At 39.3% G+C, this 18,572-nt stretch overlaps 1 protein-coding gene across 8 annotated transcripts in view; it reads right to left on the bottom strand.

The window, feature by feature from the left end:
* Positions 1 to 18,572, bottom strand: part of LTBP1 (latent transforming growth factor beta binding protein 1) — a 194,644-nt gene that overhangs the window by 19,083 nt on the left and 156,989 nt on the right. For all 8 annotated transcript variants that reach the window (XM_061365890.1, XM_061365891.1, XM_061365894.1 and 5 more), the window contains 5 exons: positions 14,564 to 14,689; positions 12,137 to 12,280; positions 5,806 to 5,988; positions 4,227 to 4,313; positions 1,028 to 1,156 (listed from right to left, as the gene is read on the bottom strand). In XM_061365890.1, coding sequence (XP_061221874.1) covers positions 1,028 to 1,156; positions 4,227 to 4,313; positions 5,806 to 5,988; positions 12,137 to 12,280; positions 14,564 to 14,689 — 669 coding nt within the window. The remainder of the gene's footprint in view (positions 1 to 1,027; positions 1,157 to 4,226; positions 4,314 to 5,805; positions 5,989 to 12,136; positions 12,281 to 14,563; positions 14,690 to 18,572) is intronic.

Raw genomic sequence — 18,572 nt, 5'->3', positions numbered from 1 at the left:
GTGCCAGGCATACCCTTCATCAAGCACAGCTGCAACTGCTTCTCATGTTCCTATCCCTTTAGGACAGTACCAGCAAGCATTAGACGTGGGAATACTCTCTGAGATCCTTCATGAGCTTATCAAAAGGGATCACCTTACCTAGCCACAGTAGTTCTATTCCTTAGTTTGTCTTGGAGAGGAAAAGCAGAAATTTAGCTCAAATGGAAGAGAAGGCTATTTTACTTTGGATAAATTACATTAAATCAGCAAAACCCCGCCTTTTGTAAAACACAATCATAGAGTCTGAAGGTGAAAGGCTCTCTTACAGTGGTTGCAAAAATTACTTCCTTTCATTATGCTGTTCTGCACATTATACATAGTTTTCTGCTTACAAAGTAAAAGCCAGGGTCATGGTTATGAGTAATTTTCAGTTGAATACCAGAACCACATGAATACAAAAGGCTGTGCAGACTAAAATGGACTTATCGATGACCTGAACTGTAATTTCACATTGTGTATTAACTCTTTGTGGAAAATATCTGTCCAAACCAAACTCTGTTAATTTAATTTATTATAATAAACTTACCAAGTGAAAGGTGAGCTTCAACATACAGGATTCCACTGCTTACCACATATACAAAGAACAGAAGGCTAAATTGTACTTTGGCAGAGTGAAGAAGTAGCGTGCATACAAAGAGAAAGTCATTTCTGATCACTTTGTGCTGCCTTGCCTATGCACTCAGAAGAGCACAAGAGGCTGTTTTGGAGATGCAAACTCTTGGGAACAATTTGCTGAAAAAGGAAGCAAATAAAGCAAAGCCTGCTCTACATGCCATTGCCATGTCAGCCAGAATTGCTGCCCAGCCAAGCAGAAATGAAGGGAAATGACCCAATGCCTCTTAAAAAGCTGCTAGAGGAGTTTGGAGGCCCAGTGTTCTTCCCCTTGCGGGGAATACTGCAGTTCTGATGAGAAGCCTGCTTTACAACTTTGCTTGTTTTGCCCATCTGCATACCATTATGGTGACAAGACCACTTTAAATAAACTTACCAAAGCACTGGAGCTTAACAGGGTCATAGTATGTGCCTTGTTTGCAGTAGCACTCGTAACCTGGCTGCGTATTCAAACAGAAGCCATTTTTACAGATTTCTTGTCCAAAGAGTTGGCATTCATCAGCATCTGGGGAGTAAACATTAAAGGCTGTGTTACCATAATTACTATGAGGCCACGCAGAGAAGCAGGATGGGATAAAGCCTCTACACTTCTCTGTTCAAGCAAACTTCACTTTAAACAGAAGGCCCCAAGAGCACAAACATCCACTGGATAAAAACAACTGCTGTGGAAGGCTATGGTGTGCTTGTAGCTAGAATAGGAAAGGAAAAACTGGTGGACCATGATTTTCCCTTTCCCTTGGTCAGAATAAGTCCTGTGGCACACAAAGACTGGAAGAATCTGTAGCATCCCTTTCTTCCCTTTGGTATCACTCCAAACAAACCAGATGTAAAATACAGCCTGTATTTTCCAGTACAATTTGCTTCAGCCAAGGGGTTCCCACCATGGATCTAATTTAATCACACAATCTAATTACAAAACTAACTAAGCAGCTATGCCAATGGATGGTCTTTGTGAGTGCTCTCCTCTTTCCATACAGTTTGTTGACTCTGCTATGCTGGGTCGGGAATCTTCATATCTGCACTGCTTGTGACTTCATTTTTCAAAGCTATCTGCACAAATCCTGTGGATACTTCCCACCACATAGGACCGACTGTGTTTGTTGCTAGATATTAGGCTGCAACTACTCCAGATCCCATTACAGCTATCAAAGAGAATCTACCACACTTTCAAATGGGGCTAAATGTTTTCAGGAGGTTTCATGGAAAATATATGCCAGCTCAAATATAGCTTTTCACAGTCGTACACATTTTTCCCCAGTCTTGTATTTATGTATTTGTTGCTGTTGGAATTCCATTCACTTCCTTTTCCCAAATCTACTTTTCATTTGTTAGACCTACCTAGAATAGTGTGTTAAAGTGAGGCTGGTATCACAAATGGCAATAAAAAGCACAATGTAAAGTAGGTGATTCTCCTTTCAATACCAGTTATCTTTATCCACTCTCCCCTATAGATTTACTCCCCATCTACTCTTGGGCAACACAGATTTCAGCCCAAAGTTGTAATTTCCAGCTGTACAGCAGTTTTAAAGGTGAATGATGCAAATGTTTACTTTTCCTGGAAGAACTAAAAGGGTTATAGAACTATTTATTTTTATAGTCAGTCTTCCAGCCACTTCAAAATTCAAATACTTTAAGTTTAACTGTCCAGCAACAAGAACGATGAAAGGATTAGTAAGAAATGTTATGTACACCATCTGCTTTTTCCTGTGGAACATGGATTTATGTCCGTGGAAGAATGGGAGAGCCTGAGAGTAAAGTCAGGGAAGGCTAGCTGAGTATGTTCACTTCTGACAATTGTTTCCAATTGAGAAATAAAGAGTTGCTCCTACAAGCAGAAGCTTGTAGATGAAAGCAAAACGAACAAGAGTTAGTGTAACAGAGGATCAGACTAGATGTCCCAGCACGCTGTAATGGTCATATTACTAAAAGTACATATCCATTTATTGTTTGGCCATTGTGCCATTCCTAAGGTTATTACAAAATAAACTTACTGAAAACAGAAAAAGTCTTATTATGGCAAGGATTTGTGGAAGATAGTTCCAGATGAACTATTTCCTCACTTCAATATTTATGGCAGCCAGAGATGTTATCAACTCTGAGATAGCACAACAAAAACAAAGCAGACTTTCTCTGAGACACATTTGGACATACTGTACACACGGCATGTCCTAAATCTACATTGCAGAGATGTACAGATATCTTAGATCTGCAAACAGCACACTTAAGGAATCGCTGAAGAAAAATCATCTCAGAGAGTATTAAGTCCTTTAAGATGAGTTCTGTGACAGCGTTCTGACTTGGCTAGATATAACTTGTCGGTCTGTCCAACTCTGCTCCCATTAGTCTTGGGTCTGGATTCACACCATGGCACTTTGTTCTTTACTGCAGGTTGGTGGACAGAGCAACACCTCCAGAGAGTGGAGGCCTTACATGAGTTACCCCATTTAAACACCCACATTAATTTGAATGAATCTGGGTATTGGTGCCTTATAACCTTTAGTATCTTTTCTATGTCCTATGCGCTTTACAGGTGCAAAGAAACACCTCCTGAGGATAACACAAAAAAATATTACGAAGACAACTGAACGGAAACATGGTCTCGTCACGAACTCGAAAGGAAAACTGACCTTGTAGTGTCCTCAGTGAGGAGAGGCAATTCAAAAAAGAGACATAACAATTGTTAGGAAAAAAACACAAAACTTTTCAAGTCCCACCAGTTTTTTGCCATCTCTCAGAATTAGGTCTGACAGATTAAGTGATTTAACTAGAAGCAACTCTGAGAAATGCTTATCTATCAACCAGCTGATACTATGGCTCTATTAAGGTCTTTTTATGTGATATGAACAGAGTACTTTCTACATTTACTCCTTGACTTGTAAACACAATTCCAACAGGAACAGATACTTTAACACCCATGCTTTTCTAAAGATCCTGTAGCTGCTAAGTAATCCAAAGATAAAATGTTGGCTTTATTTTAGCTAACACAAATACTATGTATTTATGCCAAGGAAAATTAATCTCACAAATTATTGATAGGTACTTCTCAAACTTGAAAAGGAATTTCACTAATCTCATTCTTCCTTCTTAGCTCCCTCCTCCTTACACCCACTAACTCCTATCACTCATATTTCTCTACAGCCTTTTGTTCAACTATTCCATGAAGGTCTGTAATGAAAATATCATTGTTGAACTTCTCTTCAGTTTTTATATCCATTCTAACTTGTAGGTCTAATGTTTAACAGAATTTCCTTCTCTCTCCCAACTACTCATATGTTTATTTACAAATTAAAGGTGGTTTTGTATTTCATATGTAAATGAATATTTGAGGTTTGCGGTGTCAGCAGCTACTCTCACAGTATATAGCACTTAGTACAAATTAAGCCAGAATATTCCAAAAACTATAACTGGCATTCTTAACAATCTGTCAGATGATGATTTTCAGTAATCCTTCATATCATAATCTGCTTTTATCACCTAAAACAATTTGAATTAGTTTATTTGCATTGCTGGCTGACATTTCTAGTCAACTACCAGAACTTCTGAAATAATTAAATGTAATACAAGTCAGTACTGACCTTTGTAATTCTGAGCAAGAAGCCCGTAAGATGATTCTCCAGTGGGAATGAAACCTTTTCCTTCAGGACACAAATCACTAAATTCAGCTAGGAGAGAAAGAAAGCAAAAAATTATGTTATTAAGAAAAAGTTACATACGTATGTGTTGCATATGTGTTTCAGGGTATTTTGAGAAATCTGAGGCAATGTTTTGCCTTATTCACATCTATCAGGAAATCATGCACACCTTTAGCTAAGTAGGGGATGCTGACACTATGGCCTGGCTCTCTTGCTCTCTGTAGAGCTAGGTTTGAAAAACCTAGCTAGGGTACCCACAGCATCACAGAGCTCCATGCAAACTAGTTTCTCTTGCTCCCTGGCAGGAGAATGTACTCCTTACTTGGTTTCATGGTGCACTGCAGTTATAACAATACCAGTAGCCAAATTATCTTAATTAAAGCTAGCATGAGCCTCTCTGAGCTATACTGCAAGCTGCAATCTAGACATACCCCAACTGAGATACAAGCCCCTGTCCACATTCTTCAGTCCTTATACAGGAAAAACACTAATTGACTGCAACAGGAGAACATGGTGTAGATTACAAAGGAAAATTGTTTAAAGTGTCTGGGAGACTACAAAACCAAATAAGCCTATCCAAGCAAAGAGGCTCTTTTTGTAACACATTTTATTTCAGTTTCACTGGTTCTAAAGTATAGTTAAAACAGGAATTAAACTTGATGATACATTTGTGTGAATAATAATCTTTAGTGTTTAATCTCAAAAATTTTACACATGTTCTCTCTTATGTGATTTTTTCCAGATGGTTTTTGAATTTCAGCCATCACTGTTTATGTTTCAAGCACTGTTTTTAATATTTGTGACAAATGTCATATGGCTATGTTTTTTTAATTTAATATTTAGAGGTTAAACAATGGTCTGTAGACAACATGATTAACTGAATTATTCAGTAAGTAGCAAATGTAAAACTAATGTCATCTTATGTATCAGTAATTATTGGTGCTGTAAAAACATTACAAGGAATAGCTGCAGACTCAAAACCATTGTAAGGCTTACCTTTGTTTCCCGGCTCGTGGGAAAAAAATCTAACATGTTACAGCATCTAGAAAAAGCTTCTGTGAGAATCCAACTTTGTTTAAAATCAGTTGAGATAATGCTGTTAAAAAACAGGCTGGTTTTATGCTGGGGTAACTGGGTGAACTGTACAGTTACTGGGGTAACTGTAGTGAAGGCAATGGATCTACACCAGGTATGTAAATGCTCCATCCCTGGCAGTGTTTAGGCCAAGTTGGACAGAGCCTTGGGTGACATGGTCTAGGTCTGAGGCATCCTTGCCCATGGCAGGGGGTTGGAACTAGATGATCTTAAGGTCTTTTCCAACCTTAACCATTCTCTGATTCTATGAGTTATTCCTATTAACTTGCTAACTTTTCCACTGTGGAAATCTCCCATGGTTAAGTCATGACTAAATACTACAGAATGTGTGATTTAATAGGCAAGCCTTCTCTGAAGGCAAATCACACTACTATTAACATAAACACAACACTTCAAAAGACTGAAGGGACAGAAGGCCTCCTCTTACCAGTTCCAAAGACGGGGCATGGGAAGATTTCACAGTTATCACCCCAGCCAGCACCCAAGGTACAGCAGCATTCTTGTTTGGTTACATTGGATGTAAGCACATTGTCACAGAAATTAGCATCGTTCAGATTGTAATAGCATTCCTTCTTTCCATCTTCATGTTCATCAGGCTCTGCTGGGAGTTCTAAAGGTGAGAAAAAAACCCATAAATCACATAAGATGACGTGAAATGAATTAATTTTACAGAATTAGAAGAGCCCCTATGCCTCAATTTCACCACAGTGAAGATCAGCATTGTCAAGTAGGGAAGAAAATGGTTAAGTACAAATTTTGGTTGAACTTTTGTTCTTATAAAGAATGATGGAAGTTGATAATCTTCCTTTGACTTTTTTAGACCTGCTGTCAAGCTTGGCTGCAAAGGGATTCTTCACATTTGCACCTTTAATTTGTATGCAGTGCATGAAGTACCTGCTTTCATGCTCAGCTACCTAACTAAAGTACCCAACTACTGATGTACTGCTTTTCACATATGAGTTTGGATGCTCTTCAGAAAGGTGAGCAAACATTACAACCTCGCTTTACAGATAAAGGAGCTAAGACAAAAACTGAAAAGGCCCAATTTTCAAAAGAATGAACACTTCCAGCCCCTTTTAATTTCTCTGGGAAAAAACACATGTTCCACACTTGAATACAAGGCCCTTTATAGATTTTGCAAAAGTAAGCAACTGACTCCACAGTAAGCAGAGGAATATAATGCAGATGTCAAGCTAACTGACTCTGTGCTTTACTTTAAAATAGGCATCCAGCCAAGAAGTCAGATTTTCTGCCTTCAGTAGTTGAGTGGGTCCTCTCACAGTATTTATAAGGACTGGAGGCAAAATAGTCTCTCCCATAGATCCAATAAAACTCCCCTTTAATAGTCAAAAACCTTTCTAAAGCAATGCAGTCCTAAAGTACACCAAGAAGTGAGTTTGAAAAAGAAATACCTAGTTAAAGCTTCTGTGTTTTGCAGAACTATCTAACCTTGTACTTCCACAAAAATTCTCCTCAAGCTTGGAAGTGGGAACTATCACATAAAATTGTTATTCACACTTGATCAATATGAAAAACTTGTGAAAAAATATGGCCATCCATAAAGTAACCTAGTTCTAAAATCACAGATGTTCACATTTATTAATCATACCCAAAACTTTCTTCAGGAACTTCAGATAGATAAATCTTGAGGCTATTACTTTATTTCCTATTTATTCTGGGAAATTCTTTATGCTTAGCATAATTCATTACCCTTAATTCCCCAAAACCTACTAAAACCTACTGCCTGTTGGCTGATTTTCCATTATTTGAGATTTCATTTGTTGCTACTCAGGCTTTCACACAATATACCAAGCACATGAAATTTCACAAGTAACACATGCATCCAGGCAGGAACTGAAGTTTTATGCCTGAGTGACAGTGCATTTCAAAATGTTACAAGATTAGTAAGACCCGAAGAGTTGTGGTGTATAGACTACCTCTGTTCGCCTTGCAGTCCTTTCCATGAAAAAGCTTAAGGCTGGCCCGTGTAATGTATCGGTATAGCTGGTAGAGCCTAGTTCACTTGACCACATCATCTTCCCACCTCTATGTCCTGGAGATCAAGCTCAGCCTCTTTATGGCAGTTACAGGATAGTTTTTCTTCTAATCCCATCCACTTAAAAAATAATGGTTGTGAGGTGGGATCTTGAAGATAACGATTGTCCCACAAACGCTGCCCACCCCCAATGTCCCAAGCACATGGGGCAAGGCAACTTTACTGAGCATGCAAATATTAGATCTGTTTTGAGAAAAGCAGGTTTAAAAATGCCACTATGGACTGCTTCTTGTTGCACTTCAATAGTATGGGCATGAGTAACAGTTCTTTAGGCTTCTAATTCCAAACAGGCAATTGGATTTTTTTCTGTTTTCTTCAGAAAAACGACTGTTTCTCTTTTGGGAGGTTGAGGGGCTGGCAGATACCTCTATTCAAACTCAGTACAATGTTGCCCCCTACAAGGCAAACTTTCCTTTGGTGTTTAGCCAGAGTAACTAAGTTGTGCATTAAAGGGAACACCCAGCTGAGTGCTTATATCACATTTGTCTGTGGTCTCCCCTCATCAATTACAATTCTCCATAATGTGCTGAGTTTCATAAAGCAGGGTGGGTTTGTGGTATCTACTGCTAGCCGATAAGAGCTATTTTAAGACTATGGTGTCACAGAAACACAACTGAACTACATCTGTTACTCCAAGGTGAGAGAGCAGGACTTCAGACACCAAATTATACATTTTCCTTGGCCATTTGCCATCTGGCTAACTGAATCAAAGCCAAATCATTAAAAGGAGAAAAAGCATGGCAGTTTTCATGCTGTTTACCAGAGCAAGAACACCAGAAGCTGCCCCAGGAGGAAGGGGAGACAATCTCATCATGTCACTGTTTATTCCCCTTTTACATATGATGTGTTGGTGTCTCCTCCCATTATCTGTTCAGCAGCTTAAAAGTTTGTTGTTTACACAGCTGTGAGTGAGGGTTAGTCAAGCAGGCGTCATGGATGTTTGGAGGGCAAATGAGACACAAATCTGCCTTTTCTTTTTTTTTGAAAACCAGGACCAGTCTGTGTCTACAGGCTTATGATTTCTCTCTCATATGTTATTAACCATTCAGTAAATAGGCTGATTCTGAAAGTAGTGGTTTCACTAGGTATGTGGGCAAAATATGACAGGAAAAGGATACTTCAGGTCTTTTGTTCCTAGAAAATGTTAAATATCTGTCTACCTAAGGCATGCTGGTAAAGGAACATAATTTTCAGGTTGTTGATATAACTTTTCTATTAACAGTCTGTAAAAGAGCTTAAGTACAGTTGCTGCTAGACTGACCTCTGAAGTAATTAATAGAAATAGATTTATATACCTTAGAGTAACCTTGATCCAACAATATGCTTCAGTATGTGTTTGATAGAAAAATACATACAGGATTCAGTGGATCATCAGGATATTAGTATATGCTTAGACTTCAACATACACTTAAATATTTGCCTAAACAGTGCCCTGTTCACATCTGTGATGTGAAAATAACCTGAAATATATAGAACTGGTGGGATCTTACATACTGCAGCTGAGAACTGACTCCTCTTATTCACAGGTGGAATTAGTAAGGACATTGAATCTAAGACTACGTTCACAGATAACTGAAATTCAGATCATTATTTACATTCAAAAGCCATGCATGTATTGCCTTTAGCCCCCCTCACCCCCTCCCCCCCCAACAAATATGAAGAATTTCCTTTAAAGCGTTAACACTTAGAAAGACCTTAAAGTTTAGGAAATTCAGAATTTGTACTCGGGCACCAAATTTGTAGCCTTGAGGAGGCTTTTGGATCAGATTTATAAACTGTTACTTGGCAGCCTCTTTTTTTTATGCTGGTGGTTGGTTAGATGCAGGAGGGTTTGATTTTGTTTTAATACAAATCACTTGAGGAGAGATTGTCATGTTTGGACACCAAAACTGTCAGTTTTGCACAAAAATCCTAGCACATACTGTTAAATATCTTGCCATAAACAACTGGTCACATTTCATGTAACCAGGAGAAAGTGTCTTCTAAATAAGCTGTAGGTACCTAAGTGGGCCCTGCTACCTTGGTGAAGTGCTTTCACTGGAATTCTGTTTATTGGCCAAGCTTAAATCATACGTATTATAGTCCTCAAATACATACTATCCTTCCAGATTCTGGATTCAAGGCAATGAGATATATTAGTAATATACGAGTATGTTAATAATTTAGATGCATACTACAGCATGCATTTTTTCTCATGTGGAAAGAATGAAAACCATGTTAGGAAGGATTATTACTCAAACTGCATTCAGCTCGGTACTTGCTAGAAATCCATTGTAAGTGGCTTTACATGTCTTGTTAGAAGAATAAAGAAGACTTTAACCCAAAGCATGCATTTTTTCCCTCTTAGGTACAAAGATGTGTAACAGCAAAGTCTCATCTAATACAAAAGAGTTCTTTCTGCTTTTTGATTTTACCTTCTCTCCCTTCTGAAGTGCTTGCTACATTTTGTGAATAGCATGGCAGAGAGGAGGGGAATAAGATAATCAAACCTTGTACTGTTTTCTGTTTGTTACTGGAACATGACAAGATGGGCCAGAATTCCTGATATGTGCACTGAGAGGATTGTTTCAGGACACAGCTAACAATAGATGAATTTCCACCAAGTGCAATCTAGATAGAAAGAAGTCTCAAGATGGCAAGTAAGGAAAAGTGCGAACCCACAGCATTCCACAAAGCTAACAGCCTTTAACCACATGCAAAAATGTCCCCAGATGATAATAACTTTTCAACAATCTTCACCTATTTGCACTAGATACAAAGTGGATGAACATTTCTTTATACACAAAAATACAAAATGAGAAATAGGCAAAAGCTGAGTAAACTGCTGAACTATAGATATCTGCAACAGGCTAATGCACATTAAATTCTTCCTTTCTGAAAACAGGCATGATGCAAGCTAATGCTGGCAGATGAGGTCCACATGTGCCGTAGGCACTCTCAAAACACCACTCCTGACTTGAGCATGTGCTTGTCAAAGCCAGAGGATGTGGCTACTCCAGGGAGGCTTACTTTGCAGGGAGATAACATGCTATTCCTATATGATCACGCTGCAGCTGGTTTCAGGTGAGGCTGAAGTACTCACTGCTGGGCAAAACAGCACAGCTGTTTCTTGGTCATCCTGCCATGAGCACATGGGGCTTACGGCACTTAAATGGGGAGGAAAAGACTGGTTTTGTTCCCTCCTCAGCTGCACAAGCACAATTGGTTCCCAGCACAAAATAAGCACAGTGAGCATACGTAGAATAATGAAGTGTGCATTGTCAGCTCCTAAAACATCACATCCAGTGGTACATGGGGCAGTGTCACCACTTGACTAGTCAGTCTCTGAGGTCTTGAGAAACAGAAGCCAACTGACAAGAGGAAAAAAAACACCCCAGCAAGGCTGCAGGATATACAGGAAAGCAAAAATCCTAAAGAAGATGGAACAACGGTACTTTCCTCCTTTTACTTTGGAACTAAAATAAACAGTAATATCTCTATTCCTAATACTGCCACTTTCATTGTAGTTCAAGAGCACATGGGGTGTACAAGAGTACATCTCACTGGGTCCCAATTTGCATGTTTTCTGGTCTCCTATGATTCTATATTCTTCCTCGATGATCTTATTAGACAAGAGACAAAGATGAAACACATGATTTGTTAGGGCCCAGTGAAGGCTGGAGGGAAAGAAGAATGGCTTTACTCCAAACTGGTAACAGTAAAGCTCTGTTCACTGGTGAGGACAAAATGGAGTTAGTACTGATAGTAGAGTATTCCTCTGTTGACAGTACTGACGTAAGCTGTAGAATCTGCATCCTGGCACTAAAGCCAGTTATTTTAAAGCTTTCCGAAAGCTGGATCAGCCTCAGCTTGCAGTGTAAGAACAAAACAAGAAAAATACCAAGATTTGCATTCTGGAGGGGAAAAAAAGCTGTATAAGTAAATCCCTTCATTTCTCATACTCTGGTGCTCCTTAGTGTGGGCTTGTTCCTTTCGCCAAACTGCATCAGTGCAGAAATGTGGAGACAACTTTAGGAGTTTTAAACTCATTTTAATGAGCATATTTCCAGTAGTATTTGCAATACCCAAAATACCTGATAACAAAAGCTCACAAATGCAGCACAATGGACTATGAGGAAAAATAGGGCACAGGAAAAAATTGGAGTAAACTAGGAAAGGGCACTCAAAAAGGCGCTCAGAGAGACCGATGACAATTCAGTGTTCTGGTTTTTTGCTTTCCTAGCTACCTTTTCTGAGGACTTACCTTAGTACTAGGTAAAGCTAACAGGTGACTGGTATATGCAAATTTGGGTTTTAATCATATGCTCCATTAAACATGGTCCGAGGGTACTAGTGGATGTTTGTAAAAATCTGAACTGAAAATAAGCTCACTCATCACAGACTTGGTTCCATATCAGGTTTCATTATTACAGTACAGCAAACAAGAGATTGTTTATTCTCAACTGCTGTAACTATTCATTATTACTGCCAAGTCTGTTGATGCATCAGAATTAAAAGGTGTTTCTGCTGCATTTTCACTCCTAGTGATTCACCGATAGCATGTTCCGTGCTAGAAAAGCTTCTTCTCATGCAGACTTTCAAGAAGACAATTTTTTTTGTTATAGTTAAAGCAACATCAGCATTTAAATAGACTTTAACTTTCCATTGGTTACATATGCAGTGGAAATCACGCCAAGCATGCAAAAATCCACTGGCATTTTACCTGGTGAGGTACGGAAGCGACACTGTCCGGTCATCGGATCATACTCCTGGTTTTCATCAGAGCACAGGCACAAGAAAGAACCATCCACATTTTCACAGAGGGCTTCGCCACATACTCCACTCAGCATTTCACATTCATTCACATCTGGGGGAAAAATCCAAACCATAAATCAATCCAGACCCATTACTGACGGTTTGTTCTTTTAACTGCTGGATCTGTGCCAATATTGTCTGTCAGATTACAGATAAGATCTCTGAAGAAGGATTAAAAACTCACTAACACCTATGTGAATTCATAAACAAGTAGTCAGTCCTCTGAAAAAAAGGCCCCTGAAAGCCACAGTACAATTTATAGGTGCTGAGTAGGTGCTGCTTGTAGACCAGAACACTGGCTTTAATTTTTTTTCTTTTTTTTTTTTCAGGGTTTCTTTCTAATTTTTAAATACTTGCTTTTCTTGGGATTTAAGATTCAGGCTAATTTTCTTTGTTTTCTTAACTTACTTTATTATCAAAATTCCACTGAACTCAGGGAGCAAAATGAGTAGGTTTTGCTGCAATTCAGACTGCAGTATGAAAAGAGAATTTCCTTTTTCCCTCAAAATCCTATTTTCCTCACAAACATTCACTGCACAGTGAATTCCTCATCTCATCACCATCCCCACCCCCTGCCTCTGGTATGCACAATCTCACAGGCTGCTCTGGAACCCACCAGGTTTCCCAGGGAGCCCCTGCTGAACGCTGCAGATTTCCTCTCCCCCATACCCCCACATATTTTTAACTTGGATTCTGTATTCCTGCTAACTAGTCAAACATGAAATGCTTTTCTGATTGATGAGAGAGTTGTCTGCTGCTTAAACAAGGGTTACCAAATACTGTCAGGTTCATTTAACTTTATTCCCTTTTCAGTTGCTGAAGTTTACGCTTGAAAATCTACTTTTCTACTAATGACAGACTCTAAAAATCATAATTTGTGTATAACAATTCAAAAACGTCTATAATCAAGTGGGGCTGCTGAAGTGTAACTTGTGAGGCAATGCATTATCATTTGAACCTCTTATTCATCAAGAATGAAAGTCTAGTCATATGACTGAATGGCAATGTTGTGTATTTTTACTTAGATATACATTTTAACATGTGGTTTGCTCAGCACTTCTAAAATGTCGTTAGATTTTTGTTTATCTTATTTTTGTTTCTCTTTGTTTATTCCTTACTTATTGTCTTTTTGTTTATATTTTGTGTTTATTCCTTACTTTTGGTTTAGGGAATCTGGGGAATGTTGCCCAGAAATAGAGACTTACCTTCTCCTACCATTATTTTGGTAGATAACTGGCATCAAAAATTAAGAGTATTTTATATTATATCACGTATATAATAAAACTCTCACATTATTTTATGGTGCAGAATCAGTTCACTGGCAATTCAAAATTTAATTTAGTTTTACACAAGATTTTGATTCTTTTTTTTTTTCCTTTTTTTTCACCCACTGAAAGTCACTGTATGCAAAGATAAACACTGGCAAGTTGCAAACTAAGTGCCAAATGGCATAAAGAATTTTGTAATAATAAAACTATTTAATATATTAGAAAACACATACAAACACTTCTGTAAAACTTCAAACTCCCCTCTGCTCAGTATTCCATTTAGGTCTCTGTTCCTGGCAAATGTGTTTCATCCCGAGTCTGGTTTGAAGAAACTGCTTAATGAATACCTTTCTTTGATCTGGTACTAATTTTTTATTAGAAACTTGTGCTGCCTCAGATTGTTCTCAGGTCCAACCACCGCCATTAACAACAGATCTGGAAACCCATTACTCAAGAGAAATGTGTAGTATTTTCACCTCTACAGAAATGTCACATTTTTCACGGTGATAGGTGTCATTCTTGGAGCTCAAAGCCAATCTTAAAATGTGTACAAATACAATGTACCTAGGGAGGTGTGCTATCTGGCTCCCGCTGGCTGTACCACATGCCAGACACTGTTTCTTGCAGGGGGTAGTACAGAATTCTGGTTATTCAGCTAAAGGACTAAACAGATGTTGCATTTAAATAGGCTAATGTATTAAGTTCAGTATAGTATGGTTTATATTTGTGAATGGGCCTGAGGTGCAGCAATAGTCAGGTTTCTTGTGGTGGTTTAGGATGCTTTTTTTTCAGAGATAAAATGTGTGGCTGAACTTATTTGGTGTTGGTTTCCATTTGAGCCTAATAACGAACTCTCATTGAATGGATACATAGTTAACTTTGCCATACAAAGTTCACTGAGTAAAGCAGAGCTCAACTGCTCAACCTTACTTTACTAGTAAAGTGGTACAACTTCAATAAAAAATTATGTGAACCAAAAATGTTCTTGTGAAGAAATGCATTTTGCTCATATGCCACTCTGCTCACTAGAACCTTGCAGGAAAGACTGCTTGCATCTAAGAACTCACCTGTACACCCTTGCCCATCCTGTAGATCCTGATACCCTTGGTAACAGAGGCAGCGGTAGGAGCCATCCATATTTTCACAGAACCCATGACTGCCACATGTTGTGCTGTTTGCACATTCATCAACATCTGCAACGAAGAATTATAACGTCAGACAAGGTGTGTGACAGGGGCAGACACGCATGAAGAGGGCAAAAAACCAGCAGGGCCATTTTTGCAAAGAGATGCAGTTGTACACTGGGAAGGAAAACACAAAGGATGAGACAAAAATTTAATGTGAGCACCCATACAGTTTAAGAGATTGTTTCAGTGTTAACTTTGTACAAAACTTCAGGCAACGGTTTTGGTCAGCTGTCTCCCATCTGTTTCACCAAACCTGCCAATCATGCCACAATGTAACATACCAGAATAATGCACAGTTTAAATATGACCATCTCTCTGACTGCCTTACAGATTCTGCCAGTGTAGCGTTGTACAGTCAACAGCATTGTGTGAAACTGGACCCACTGTGCCTACCAGAAGAGCTTGAGAGCATGGTTGCATTTGCTATGCAGAAGATTTCACTGTGCACAGATCTCATTCTGGCTCTCAGCACAGAAGAGAATTTCAGGGTGCATGTTTGGTGGTGATTCTCTGTGCACTGTGCCTTTTGGCTTTAATCCTGTAAATTTACACAGATGAATAATCTTACTCAGGTAGGCAGAGCAATTACAGTGCCCCCATGCTTTCTGTACTGGCCCTTTTATTTATAGTTCCCATATGTGGTTTGCTGGCCTTACAAGTAAGAGTCATTTGCTTGAGTAAGTCTGTTCTTTGACTCAACTGCCCATCACCCTATAATGAAGCAGAGCTGCTTGTGGCAGAATCTGTAAGTTCTGCCTGTAAGGCAGATCCTGTAAGTTATAATACACCTGTAAGCATATTATAAGTGCTAGGAATGTATTATTTTTATCTTCACTCCAAGTAAGACCTAAACCCAAGGCCATGACCATCTGTAGTCATTAAAGATGTTGTGGTATGTTTTTCAGGAAGAACATTAACTGAAACTGGGGACCTGCCAGGATAGCAGAATTAGTATCTTCTGCCTTGTAAATTCCTCTGCAGTTTGAAGCAGAGAAATTACTGATATATTTCTTCCCTATTATGACTGTTAAGTAAGGCTGCTGTCTGCTTGGAATTGCCTTCTGTATTGTGCCTCAGGGATCATCTTCATTTTAATGGTGAATAAAGTGATTAGCTTTTGATTTATGATGCAACCTGCCATTATTCTACCTCCAGTGAAGGCCTTTGGTACTCACTGAACTAAGAAGCTGGTGAGACCGAATCCTGCACTGCCAGAGATACAACTTCTTTGAACAGGGGAGCAGCGCTGCTGCTTAGTGTCTTTCTGACAGGTGAGAGTAGGGCTCAAACATAGTCCTGTCTGCTCCTCCAGCCTTTCACAGCTGTCTCAAAGGCCAAGAAAAGTCAGCAAAGATGCACCTCATTCTCCTCCTGACAGTGCTCACCAAGCATGGGCATTTTAAATTGTGTCTTATGCTCAGCTGAAAGGGAATTCTTGGTCTTTAAACCATGCGGTCAACAGGTCCCCAGGCTAACCAAATATTACAACATGGCATTACCATCCACGCAGGTTATCTGTTGTGCTGCCCTCTTTCTTCCCAAGTGCTCAAATTCATTCACATATGCTCTGCCTGCCTCAGGGAGAAGCTTTTTTGGGGTCTTGAAAACCAGCTTTTCTTATGAGCTGTGGCTGGGGTCTGAACAGTTTAGAATCCAATCCAGCTAGGCCAGAAAAGAGTACGCACAACATCTTGCTGCTGTGCACTGTACCTGTGTAACATATTTTAGTATTTAATCTTGTGATCCTCAGAGTTTCACATATAAAAAAATGTGAATACTCTCTGTTACTCCCTGTTAAGAAAAATGAAGTAATTCAAAATGAGCAAACAGTGGTGGATTGACAGACAGGAATTTAAGACAACAGGCAATAATGCAGTGTTCGTATTTTCAGTGTCCAGCTATAGTTCAACAACAAAAGTTCCTGAGCCGTGAGACAGTTACTCTGTTAAAAGCCTAGAGAGAAGGAACTACAACTGAGGATTTTAGAATTACCTAAATTACAGTATTTCTCTTCCTTAGTAGCTAGATGTTGAAGGAAACAGATAGGGGAATGGATCATGCAGCTCGTTCTCCAGAGGTAAATTAAGGTCATTGACTAAAAAGCTGCAGAAACAAAACTTGTGATTGCAGCAAGTGTCCTAATTTAGTATATAATATAGCCACAGAAGATACTTTAGTTTTTACAAAGTACACAGTCTGAACATGACTGCATCTTTCAGTGCATGGGAAATTACAGAGAAGGTCCAAGCCCCAAATATTTTCCCTTATCTAGACAGCTTGCTCAAAGGACTCCTATTTTATAGCCAGAAAGGGCATTTGTTTCTTTAATCATCCTGTAGAGCAAGAGGCTTGTAATCAGCAATCCTGTTGCTATAGGGAGAAAAACTAAATATGAAACTAATAAATCCTGTGTCTATATAGTGACTAAAGCAGTCCTCTAATTAGAACCTGGTTTAGAATCCATGACTCAGTGCTGCTTGCTTTAATCAAAACTCCTTTGATCTTACATCATCAGGTTCTAAAGAAAGGCAAAACGTGTGTGCTTAAGAGCACTCCTGTTCAGCTCAACACCATGTTCCTGTTTTCTGCCAAACTGAACAAGATGAAGGCATGCATGCCTAACCTCAGGTGTGATTTAAATCTCACTGAAATCTACTTACATGGCAAAGTGTCTGGAAGAGGAAGTGTTTCCTAGGACAGTCCTGTAAAAGACTTAGGGAACGGAGGTCTGATTCTGAGACTTCCAAGACTGCCCATAACATCCATACATAAAAATCACATAATGAGAAAATGATAAAAATATGCATTTCAATAAAGACTTTGGCCATCTAGAGGCAATAATGCTGGATGGACATCCCAACATTACCATGATGTGGGTAAGAAAGAGATTCTTATTTTTCCCTTTGTGATCTTACTTCTGTAGCCAGCATCCAGGTAAGTAGTAGTGGATGCCCTAAAACATCTCTGTCACCAACTGTGAGAAGGCTGGTGAAGTCTGTGATTACTCACTGGGAAATAAGAAGGTAGCTCAGACGGGCCACTGGAGATGTGTACTTGAATCTATGTTTGGCAGGATCCTGAGCTTTCTTACTTACACATTTAACCAGAGATTTAGTGAAGCTGTGAAGTTGTCTACTGCATAAAATTTACTCCATGTGACAGATAATACTCTGCCTCAAAAGCAGTCCTAGATTTACCATACCGTTTTCCTAGTTGCCTTGTCTTCCCTATATACAGGCAAGTTATGGTTCTGACATGCAGTTACAGCAAACATCTATTATCTTAAAATGCCTGTGGTGGCAAAGGTAACGGTTATGCACTGTTCGCAGCTCTGCTCTTTGTGTCACCAGTTTTCAGACTACTTACATATGCAGACATCTTAAGCAATGGACAACGTAGCATCTTTGTGTACAGATTTGTACATTACTCTTTGATCACAGAATGTTTGTGAATGCCCCATGCAAGTATCCAAAAGGCTCAGACATGTGAGTTATTCAGTGGACTAGTATAGGATGGCAGGATACAAGACAGTAAGTGAGGGGAAAGGAAGAAGCAGAGGTTGGAAAGATCTGGTGGGATGTATAAGTTATTTTGGCATACCTGTTGAGGTAGGCAGTGAAGCCTGGGTCTTGGAGCAGAGAGAGGGAGAAGTGAGAGAGCCACTGAGACACGTATGGGATTGGACATGGAGACAGAAGAGGCACTTGGGGAAGGGTACTGACTTAAGCGCCAGAGAACTTGAGTTTCTGCCAACCCAGTTGACTAGCAGCCAACTGGGTAAAATGCTGCCTTTACAGGAACACCAGAGAGCTCAATAGGGAGCAAAGGAGTGCTCCAAGAACCTCCTGTTCAGAGAGCCTGGTGCAGCCAAATCGCTGAGCCTGGGGCC

Source organism: Neopsephotus bourkii, unplaced genomic scaffold, assembly GCF_033783945.1.
Source record: "Neopsephotus bourkii isolate Nb327-2 ecotype Australia unplaced genomic scaffold, CSIRO-AGI_Nbou_v1 NB_1292, whole genome shotgun sequence".
Classification (NCBI taxonomy): Eukaryota; Metazoa; Chordata; class Aves; order Psittaciformes; family Psittacidae; genus Neopsephotus; species Neopsephotus bourkii.
This window is presented reverse-complemented; position numbering and strand designations above follow the sequence as displayed.